Below are 12,107 nucleotides of genomic sequence, written 5' to 3'. Positions count from 1 at the left end.
CAGCAGCAGTTTATGCAGCTCGCCGCTGGCGATCAGCGATAGCGATCAGTGGTGCTGTCCCCAAGTGTTTTTAACTAATTTACAGTTCAGCAGTGTTCGGCTCGACCCTTATGTCGGACGTCTCTTCCTGTGACGGCACTCTCGCTGTTTTCCATGCACGCTGCCATGTTGATATTGTCAGAGAACTAGTGGAGGGAGGGGGAGAGGAATGAGGGGAGGGAACAGGAGCTGAGCGAGTGAGCGCTGTAAAGAGGACAAATCAGAAACCCCCTGGAAGAAGTGGGTGTGCGTTTGCCTGTGTCTCATTTGCATATAAAGGGACCATGCACAAAACCGAGCATTCTGAAAGGGGTGGGTTTAGCAGGGTTATTGAACTGCTATGATGCTTCATCCTTATGGTATTTTGACCAAGGCATGTCACTGACATGTTCATTAGGACACCAGGGAACTATTTTAATGGGGGAAATAGGGTATAATATGTCTCCTTTAAAAACACTTAGGGACAGCACCACTGATCGCCAGCGGCAAGCTGCCTAAACTGCCACTGTATGTGACTGATCGCAGCCAGCTCCGGAGCATACAGTCACCGGTCTGAAACAGTCACATACAGCAGCAGTTTATTCAGCTCGCTGCGCGCTGCTGGCGATCAGCGGTGGCGATCAGTGGTGCTGTCCCTAAGTGTTTTTAACTGATCTACAATTCGGCACTGTACGGCATGATTTCTGTCCACACGTCTCCGGAGTACAGCCTCCTACTCCACAGATTACAGCGGCAGTGGTCTGTGATGCTGCATGCGATTGCCGGCACTGTCCCTAAATACACCACTCCACTTTAAAAGACTCTTGTTAAATATAGAGGTTTCCCTGGTAGTTGTTGGAGATTAACCCATATTTTTAGGATTGTTAAGTAGTTTTAAGTGATCTACAGTTTGGCACTGTTCAGCTTGATTTGTGTGTGGGGCGTCTCTTCCTGTGACGGGACTCTGGGCAGTGAGTGGCAGGAAGTCTGACCAATCATTGCATAGTTCCTGCTACCAGCACGCTTGGAACCTGGCAGGAGCAGGTACTAAAAATAGTACCTGGTACCAGGTACTAGGCTAGTGGACACGCTACTTAAACTGTGGCGTGGCAGGCGAGTAGAGACGGATGAAATGCACCAATAGTGAGTGGAAATCAAATACTGCAGTTTTTATATGTGGTGTTTTGTCGTGTCAGTATTATGTCAATATTACCATCAGGAGTTTGTGTTGACTTCCATGATGACCTCCAATGAAGCTGTTAGAACAGACACACACACAAAAACAATATATGAAAGACAGAACTATGCTATTTCAAAGAGCTTATACAACAACAAACCCATGGTCTAAAAGTCAATAAAAAAAAATATGTGCAAAAATTGTACAATAGGGATAGGGTATGTGTTTGTGTCTGTGTAGACATGTAGCAAAGAGTTTTCGCTAACATGCAAATTAGCAAGCGGCAGGAAATGATTTTGGTTTCTTTATGACCTCGTAAAATTGATACATATTTAATTGTTTATTTCTTGAAAATCCAGTTTTTGTTTCTATGTATTTTACTGTGCTGTTATATTGTCATATATAATACATGTGATTACATAAAGTATGTATTATTATTATTGTTGTTGGTTAGCCACGGTAGTGTTACATGTTTAGCTTTAATTTTATTGCATTAAAATGTTTTCTTCCTTTTCTTCGTTCGCCTCTGCTCACACACTTTGTGGACAGTCCCTAACCGTGATGCGTTCACGGACTCTCTCAGGCTGTTGTAGTGAGAAACAGCGAACACACACACACACACATACACACATACAGCGAGAGAAAAAGAAAGAAAAGTTGGTGAAGATGCGGTGAAGCAGCAGCGAAGCAGCCGGACTTTAGTTCAGTGTGGCGGGGTTCAGCTCTTCTCTTGTAGCCGCTGTGAGGAAGAGGATGACGGCGGGAGACGGTGAGTTCTGAGACCCGGGCGGTAGATTTCACACGAATGTGTGCGTGTTACGCTTCGCTCGCTCTTCGGTTTGGTTACGTTGTTTGCGTGGCAGCTGTCAGCGCGCGCTCACATACACACACACACACGGAGTGAGCGTAGAAAGCGACGATGCTAAAATAAATACATTAACATTTGCGAATTAATGACGCAGAGGTGGAGGTTTCGTCATTTGCGCGTAACGATAGAAACACAGAGTGCGCACGGCTGACAATTCACACGCAGATGATAATTAATTACAAATAATAGATGTGTCGGCATGACAATTTTATATCACGATTTTCAATGAAGGGGATTCACGATATTATTGCGATAATTATGGAAATCTGCTTCAACACTGTTATTGCTTTAAGTTACACTTCAGAGGTCAGAAACAAGTAGGAGGTGGTTTAATCGCAGTTATTACAGTGAAATAAAGACGCAGGCTCCACCTTGTGGCACTTGAAGACAAATCAACAGCATTCTCCGATCACTTGTAAAATATTAATATTTGACTTAATGTCATGATACGAGATTTAAGTATTGATACAATTTGATCATATTTAAGTCATTAAACGGTTTAATCACGACTTAAGTCATGATGTGATATCGCGAAATTGAAGTCATGATACAATATAATCACGATATTTAAGTCACAGTACGATATTGTCACGATAATTAAGTCACAGCACGATATTGTCACGATATATAAGTCATGATACAATTGATATTGCAAAATATTCGCAAAATATTTTTGCGAAATCATATATTGTGATATTCTTACACAACAACTCTAGTGAGCACTTTTTTTATTGCAATGCACAATAAAATCATTAATCATCCGATTACCTACAGTGTCTGTATTTCATTTCCAGGTTCAGAGATGACTGAGGTGCACGTGGATCCTCATCGTCCACTGTGAAGCCTCCACATCACTTTATTTATTTTTAGTTTTTTTTGTTGTTGACCTGAGTTGTCGCAGCAGCAGCTGAATTTCGGAGGAGGATCATGTCTTTTTTAGTGAAGAAGAAGAAGTTTAAGTTTCAGGTGAACTTCACTCTGGAGGAGCTCACAGCTGTGCCGTTTGTCAACGGAGTGTTGTTCTGTAAGATCCGCCTCATCGATGGAGGAGACTTCGCAATCCTGTCATCCAGGTATTCAAAACAAACCCACACTTCCTGGTTGTGGTCCAATCTCCTTTTGGAAATCCGAGGTCAGGAATGCCCCCTGACCTTGAATTTCCAAAAAAACGCATTTATCGTTATTTATAAATTCATTAAATAGTATATGATATTATCACGATATTTAAGTCATGATACGATATTATCACGTTATTTAAGTCATGATATGATATTATCACGTTATTTAAGTCATGATACGATATTATCACGTTATTTAAGTCATGATAGATATTATCACGATATTTATGTGATACGATATTATCACGATATTTCGTCATGATACGATATTATCATGGTATTTAAGTCATGGTACGATTTTATCACGATATTTAAGTCACGATACGATATTATCACGATATTTAAGTCATGATACGATATTATCACGTTATTTAAGTCATGATATGATATTATCACGTTATTTAAGTCATGATACGATATTATCACGTTATTTAAGTCATGATAGCTTATTATCACGATATTTATGTCACGATACGATATTATCACGATATTTACGCCACAATACAATTTTATCATGGTATTTAAGTCATGGTACGATTTTATCACGATATTTAAGTCACGATACAATATTATCACAAAATTTAAGAAACTGAAACTTTAGGGGTTCATAAACGAGGTAATGACGCAGATACACACACACAAACGCAGCGTTAATTGGAGCTTCCGGTCTGTGTGGCCTTTAATATTTATTTGTAACATCGGTTCAAAAACTAGATGTTTAAAAAACAAAAACAATACATGGTGTCTCAAAAGGGATATAATATCAGCACACAAAATACCGCGATATGTGCGAGCAAGTTATGTTATTGTGTTATTGTGTTTTGACCCTCATGTCTTCTGGGAAAATGTCCTTGTGCTGTGTCTCAGCTCCGCCCTCACCGTGGGAACGCCGTCGCACAGTCGCTCCATGGGGGAAGATGTTGAGGTTAAGTGGTTTCCTCAACTGCTTAATTTGCAGTAATTTAGTAAAAAAAAGTCAACCACATCAGAGTCCGTTAATGTCTCTTCTGTCTCACGCACAGTCGAGGACAGTCTGGTGCAGGCAATCGTACCTGAAACCTGTCTGGCGATGCTGTAAGCCTTTAATCATCAACATTAAGTGGATCAAACAGTGCGTGATGTCTCCTAATCCCACACGTTGTCCTGGAAAGATCATTCACTGTGACTTACTAACAGGAGTTAACTACCACATTAAAGAAGAAGAATTAAAGGACCACTTTGAGATTCTGCATGTCCGAACCCATTCTGAGCAGAGCTGTTATAAAAACCAGTTTGACCTCTCCCTGTTTTTGAATCATTTTGAGCCACTTCACAAAAGCCTCACTCAATAAAATCTCTTTCAGCTTAAGTCCATGATATCTTTAGAATACGTTCACACCTTTTTCTCATTGTTTGACAGTCGTTTCCAACAGTTTCTCTTTGTAAACCACCCTGTCTGCCACACCAAAGTCCATAGAGAAAATCATCAATTTTACATCACAGCACACAGGAGTTGTCGATCAACTGCTGCCTCCATCACTTACTTTCGCCTTAGTTGTTTTGTAACCTCGATACTTAAAATCTTTAATTCAGCTTCACCTCAGTGTCACAGAGTGGACCAGCAGCTCCTGTGTCCCCGTGAGCTAAAAACAATGATTTTCTCTATGGACTTTGCTGTGGGAGACTTAAAGGTTTACAAAACAAGACAAACTTCATTTTCCTAATATCTATGCCATCTTAAGTTACGATATCTAAAGAGTATGTTTGCTGCTTTATCTCGCTGTTAGACAGACTATATAAAAAAATACACGGAAGTTTGTGTCATTTTGCAAACCACTCACTCTCCCTGCACCAAAGTCCATAGAGAAAATCATCAATTTTACGTCACAGGGACACAGGAGTTGTTGATCCACTGCTGCCTCCACCAGTGAGTTCAGATGTGTTATTGTGTGACTTTCGGGTTGGAAATCTTTTGTCCAGACTTACCTCAGCGTCACAGAGTGAAACAAACGAGGCAGTGATGGACCAGCAGCTCCTGTGTCCCTGTGAGCTAAAAACGCTGATTTTCTCTATGGACTTTGGTGCAGGGAGAATTCTGACAAAGCGTGACAGACTTCAGTTTACTTTGTCAAATTTTATAATAAGATTTTATCAGGCGACTGTTTTATGAAGTGACTAACACAATTCACAATTCAGATTTCACGGCTGCTCCCCAGCACGGGGACCACACATAGCTCAGTCACCTTTATGTAACACACTAGCTATGTATGACTAACTCCTATTATGACACTTAAAAGGTTCCAAACTGTGCCTTAAAGCAGTAAAAGTTAATAACCCTGCACTGGACTCATTGTGAACAGTTGCTGTGACCCAGCAGCTATGTTGAGACAGAAAGAAAGCGCTGCCTGTGTGTACCTGTGTGTACAATGGCGTGTTTGTGAAGGCAGGGAGGTTGGGCCTGTAAGAAAAGAAGTGGCAGAACCTGTTTGGCCGTTTTCCATCTCTCCTCCAGGTTTGTTTTCCAAGCTGTAAAAACGTCAGGTCACCCACCTGATAAGAAAGAAACATTCCTATCAGAGAGAAGTTAATGTTAAAGTAAATGTGTGTCTTTATCGCTGCCGGGCACTGAAAACAAAGAAGCGCGAGAGTCTCTTTACAGTGGGAACGCCGAGACGTACATGTGAAGAAGGAGAGATCAGACAAAAAGATAAAAAAACAAAAAACACACAGCACAGAACGACTCAAAGGCCTCAGACGTGTCCGAGCAGGTAACAGATCTGTCTCAGGTCTGAACGCACCTGTGTCTGCTAGTTCACACTGAAACGCAATTTGCAGTTTTCACATTAAAAGTCTCAGTATCTGTCTGCACTCATGCAAAACACAACTGCTTTCAAAATAAAAGTCCCAGTTTCTGCTTGTCCACACTAAAACACTACTCAGTTAGAGCTTGAAAAAAGAAAACACATCCTCCACCCAACAACAGTGGAAAACCCCTGATGACATCATCATCATCATCATCATCATCATCATCATCATCAACTGGACCCTGACATGCTCAGCCCGGTCCACTGAAGATTTTCAAAAACAAACAAATAAATAAATAATAAAAGGCAGGGATTACGTCACACACACAATAATGACTCTCCTTCAACCTGACATGTTTAAAAACATGTTTGAACACATTTGATCTTCATCACCTGCGACGTGTTTGGACTGTGTGTGTGTTTGCTGCAGGACACAGACAACATGTGTGTGTGTGTGTGCACGTGTGTGTGTGCACTTGGTGTTCCTAATGTTGTGGGGACTTAAATCAGTTTACATAGTCACATTATGGGGACTTGTCTTAGGTCATGGTCAGGGTTAGAGGTCAGGAAATGAATGTGTGTCAATGCAACGTCCTCTGAAGTCATGGAAACCTGTGTGTGTCTGTGTGTGTGTGTGTGTGTGTGTGTGTGTACACAGGGAGGAGGTGCAGCAGAACTGCGTCCGGTGGAGGAAGAAGTTCTCCTTTGTGTGCAAAATGAGCGCCAATCCGATCACGGGCGTGCTGGACCCGTGCATCTGCAGAGTCTCTGTCCGCAAGGTACAAACTACAACTCCCATCAGCCACCTCTGCTCACTCCTTTACGTCCATGTGAACAGTGGGAAAATAACAACTCCCCTGTTTACACGGCCGTGAAAAATAAGTCATCTGATTTTGACGTGCTTATTTATGTAAGCATTTAATTGGAATAAACCATTTTAACGTTTTGTTTACATAATACAAACGTGTGACAATAAAAAAAACAGGAAGTCTTGATTGGAACAAGTGTTTATACGAAGACAGATCGTAATGAATCGGAATATTTGTCTACAGACTTCCCTCACAAAAAAACGCACAGGACGGAGGCCAATCAAAAACTGGCTCCGCCTTTCAAACAGTGACACTGACTCCCGGTGAAGCTGAGCTTCCGTGGAAGTGACATTGTTTTTGCCGCATTTGTCCGATCGGCGTCGAGCTCAGGAAATATTCTGTGCCATCCCATAGAGAACAGTTGAAGCAGAGCTTCAAGTGGTTTTAATGCGTAGGCTGCTACGGGAATACGGAAATCATGTAAGAGGAACCGTGATAAACAGCTGATTCTGAAAGAACTATAGTGACACTAGCTCTTATCGCATTCCAGCACACGTTTAGTATTGAAATGAAATGACATGACATCACTTCCTGTGTGCAGTGAAAGGTGACGCCAGATCTACACACAGCTGTGCCGAGAGTCTGTGTGAACTCATTTGACAATGATTTGCATGTAACAGACGTTTGTTTTCATTTAAAAGTTGCGTAATACGACTGAAACGGAGGAAATTATAATTGTTGTTCTCGTGTTGTTTTGTTCCAGGAGCTTAAAGGAGGGAAGGCCTTTTCAAAGGTAATGTGATCTCATGATAATATGACGTCAGAAGTGACCTTTAACCTTGCCCCGTAAAGTTAAGAGTGCCGCTCTGTTTCCCCCGCACACAGCAGAGTTTTGCTGAGTCAGCCGCTGGCGGAGCATGTTTTACGAGCTTTTTCACGACATTTTCAGGAACATTAATGAAACACACACACAGCAGCAGCAGAAATTTGCTGACTCAGCAGAAAAAGCAGATTGCAGAGGTCAGAGGAGGTCACTGGCCTCTCCTGTCTGTCTGTCTGTGTCCACTTCCTCACACGATCACAGACGTGGAACCTTGTGTACAAACTTTCTGCTGACTCAAAGCTGTGGAGTAGTGTTGATGTAATCCTTTTTTTTTCTTAAAGGGATAGTTCAAGGTTTTTTTTTTGAAGTGTGCACATGTAAAAAAAAAACGATTTAATTGTTTTATCGCACGTTTTCACGTTGTCACTCTCTCTTGTCCCCTCGTTAAGCTCGGCTTTGCCGATCTCAACATCGCCGAGTTTGCAGGATCAGGCTTTATGGTTCGCTGCTGCATCCTGGAGGGTTACGATACGAAAAACATGCGTCAGGACAACTCCATCCTCAAGGCACGACACACACACCCTCTCTCTCTCACACACACACACACACACGTACTGAGCTTTAGTCACATCATAATCTGTGTTTTGTCTTCAGGTGATGATCGCGATGACCCTTCTGTCGGGAGATCCCTGCTTTAAAACGTGAGTTCAAGTTTGGGTTTTTAAGGCTGAGTCCACACTGACGCGTTTTCATAAAGATTGTAAAAACTGTTCTACATGAAGTTTTCTGTTCATCTACACTAAAAACATTAAACGTCTCAGTATCTGTCTGCACTCAACACAGCTGTTTACGAAATAAAAGTCTCAGCTTCTGTTCGTCCACACTAAAACACTATCATGCAGTTTTCAAAATAAAAGCAGTGTATTTCCTATAGATGTTGGCCTCACATTGACTTCTTAAAAAGTGCTGATTATGTTTTGCCTGTGTTGTTTTCCACCGTCAGGCCTCCCAGCACGGTCAAATCCGTCTCCACCAGCGACGAGGACCCCAACCTGCAGCTGGACCGCAAGGGCGAGAGCACCGATGCCACGTCACAGCCACTGGGGGGCGTTGTGGAGGGATCCCGCGTCTTCAAACCCCGACAATCATCAGTACGGAGCGCAGGTAAACGACTCGGCATCGCTGTGTCAGTGTTTACAGGGGAAAGGACTTGATATTTCTATATTCTGCTCATCATCATCATCTAATCAAACAAATCCAGCAGCTGCTCGGCATCTATTTTCAGCAGTGGATTAGTTGGGGAATTTGTGTGGGACCGAGTCTGTGTGTGTGTGTGTGTTCTCAGGTCTGCCTGATGAGCGAGGGAGTCCAGACGACGTCTTTCAATCCGGTCATTTCCGCAGCTCCAGCTACGCCAGCCAGCACAGCAAGATATCAGGTGAGAGAGTGAGAGAGGAAGAGAAGTTTCCCGCCTTCTGCCTCCATCAGGCCCCGACATGTTCACGTCCTCGTGCTAAAAGCTGGGGACGCTCCGTCAGAGCGTGACCTCTGGAATTCTTAAACATGTGACCTAAAAACATGTGGCAGAGTAATCAGGGGAGAGGATAAGGAAGTGGTGGATCCGTTAACCAGGTTAAAAACAACCCACTGAGACCGAAATCTCTTTTCCATGGGTGACCTGGCCAATCAGATTAGATAAAGGAGAGGTTACAAACACGTTTGCATGACATTTAAAGTGCAGGAGTCGAGTTCACAGTGAAGAAGTAAAGAAGAACGTACAGACTGTAAAACATGGCTGCCAGGCGGCGGGGACTTTTGGAAAAACTTTGTTTTAGCCTTAACTTAAGAAAAGCTAGAGTCCATGATATCTGAGGAATGTAGTTGCCCTTGGTCCGGCAGCTTCTTTTAAACAGGACCAAACCCCACAGTTTTCACATCACAGCACACTGAAGTTGTTGATCCACTGCTGCCTCTGTCAGTCGGTTCAAATGTGTCATCTTGCAAATTCACCGTTTGAAACCCTTCTTTCTTATTTCCCTAAGTGACACAAACGACCCAAACAAAGCGGCAGTAGACCAGCAGCTCCTGTTTCCCTGTGAGCTAAAAACGCTGATTTTCTCAATGAAATTTGGTGTGATCCTCATATCCCTTTAAATGACCCCATTATTTGGGGTCAGTGACCCATAAGTGGTGAAACTACACCCCCTAGTGTCATAATCCAGAAGTGTCCAAGCCATAACTCACCGAGGGGGGAAAACAGGAGTCCACTCACTCTCTTATCTCCTCATTTCCTCTCCTCATCTCCTCTCCCCTCCAGGCTACAGCACAGGTCACTCCCGCTGCTCCAGCCTGACCGACCTCAGCCACCACAGGAACGCCTCCTCCAGCAGCAGCGCCTCCTGCGGACCCACCCACTCTGCCCAGCTGCCGCCGCCGTCCACCCCCACTGATTCCCCGAGGCAGGCGACGCCCACCCGACCGGAGAGACCGCCTCCCCCCTCTGCTGTCGCCCTCATGTCCAACAGATCGTCCAGGTAGGGTAGATACAGACACACCTGCTCTGCATGGTTCCCTCAGAGAAGCCCAGAATTCCCAGACTTCTTCCGGCCACTTCCCGAGGCGTTCCCAGGACTTGCTGGAGAGACCTGGAGAGTCCTGGGTCTTCCCCGGGGGGCTCCTCCTAGTGGGACATGCCCGGAACACCTCACTTTTCACTCAAGTTTTCATTTATCCAATGAAGATGTAGCCTGTAGTTGGAAATTTACGAGTTCCTAGTCAGATCTACTATCTACTTGGAAGTGGGAAATTGTTGGTGCAGTCCAAAATACACGACCGTGTGGACTCTGCATGTCCACAAAGTTCCAGGTGTAGAACGTAAAAGGACTACGTGGATCCTTTTTTTCGTGTTTTGAGATAATCTTCAGTCGGTGTTTGTCCTTTTTTTCCAACGACAGGAGGAAGAAGGACACCGTGGAGAGACAGCCGAGCTGCGTGGACGACACTCGGATCGATGCCGACGACATCGTGGAGAAGATCGTCCAGAGCCAGAACTTCTCTGACAGCAGCAACAATGAAGGTTGGACACAATAAAAAAGACGATACCAACGATATCTTAAGAATAAGATATACTCTCCTGAGAAAATCTGCTTCTTTTTTTTAGCTCACTGGGACACAGGAGCTGCTGGTCTACTGCTGCCTTGTTTGCTAAATCTGTGTCACTTAGTTAAATCTAAATGAAGAATAAATGAATTTCAAACACCAAAGTCACAAACGGACACATTTGAACTCACTGACGGTTGCAGCTGTGGATCAACAACTCCTGTGGTGCCGTGATGTGAAAATCATTGATTTTCTTTGATGGACTTTGGTGCAAGAGAATGAACATCATCCAAAAAAGCCTTGAACTATCACTTTAACATCTCTGTATTGTCCTTCAGACAGCAACCTGAGACTGTTTGTCAGCAAAGACGGGACCACGGCCCTCAGGGGGACGCTCGCCAGCAGGTGCGTGCGCAAACTATTACGTCTTTTTTAACAAACTTTTCTTCATATTATGTCACGTTATTTTTCTTTCTTTCTTTATCCTCCAGAGGAACTCCTGGTACGTTTGAACCGGTGGTCATCGAGACTCACTGAGACACGGACACATCTGTGAGATCTGATCAATATAAGACGACTATGATACAGATGATGATATATTAGGTACCAGATTTTCCCAAATAGAGTCCTGTTGAACTGGAGATGCTAAAGCCACAGTGTGTTGGATTTAGCAGCATCTACTCACCTCACTCTTCCCTTCTCAGCATGTAGGTGAAACTACGGTGGCCTTCAGTTGTCGTTTAAACTCTGTTTTTAATTTGTCCACGAAAAACACGCCACTCCAAATTTCTCCACTCCTGACGTAAAAAATATAACATATATATATAAACAGCTCATTCTGTGGCAATGAAGACAACAATTCTTACAAAAACATTTTATAAATAATCTTACATAAATCTTAAACACTGGACCTTTAATAGAAATATTGCATATATTACATATTGTAATATTGCATTTTGGTGCATATTGGACTCCAGAACTTAAAGGTCCAGTGTTTAACATTTAGGAGAAATTACGTTTTATTTATTCATGTTTCTACAGGAGCCCAGAGAGACCAAACCAGCAGAAACCGATTAAAAAAATGAAAAAGAAAGACATAATCTCTGTAAAATGGAGGCGTGAGTGAGAGTAGATCCTCTCTATTTGTCGCAATCTACCGTCTGACCACGAGATGTAACAAATTCTGACGCTGCGGTCACACCTGAATGTGAAGTTCTGCATCGCGTCCTTTTAGGCCACAAAATCGTCTTTGTGTTTTGATTGACCAGGAGACTCCAACAAGTAGCTTGCAAGTCCCTTTCCAAGTAGCTTGCAAGCTACCAGTAGCTCCTAGTCCCTTTCCAAGTAGCTTGCAAGCTACCAGTAGCTCCTAGTCCCTTTCCAAGTAGCTCCCAAGCTACCAGTAGCTCCTA

General features: G+C 43.2%; 1 protein-coding gene across 1 annotated transcript; it reads left to right on the top strand.

Annotated features, from left to right (window-relative positions):
- The first annotated feature begins 1,780 nt into the window (after positions 1–1,780).
- Positions 1,781–12,107, top strand: fam102ab (family with sequence similarity 102 member Ab). Its single transcript, XM_044013079.1, has 12 exons — positions 1,781–1,964; positions 2,858–3,136; positions 6,623–6,743; positions 7,537–7,566; positions 8,046–8,162; positions 8,251–8,297; positions 8,600–8,760; positions 8,942–9,034; positions 9,914–10,130; positions 10,551–10,672; positions 11,034–11,100; positions 11,187–12,107. Exons 2-12 carry the CDS (start codon positions 2,991–2,993, stop codon positions 11,230–11,232), a joined length of 1,167 nt encoding a protein of 388 aa, XP_043869014.1. The 5' UTR covers positions 1,781–1,964; positions 2,858–2,990; the 3' UTR covers positions 11,233–12,107.

The sequence above is a fragment of the Solea senegalensis genome, linkage group LG21 (assembly GCF_019176455.1).
Source record: "Solea senegalensis isolate Sse05_10M linkage group LG21, IFAPA_SoseM_1, whole genome shotgun sequence".
NCBI lineage: Eukaryota > Metazoa > Chordata > Actinopteri > Pleuronectiformes > Soleidae > Solea > Solea senegalensis.
This window is presented reverse-complemented; position numbering and strand designations above follow the sequence as displayed.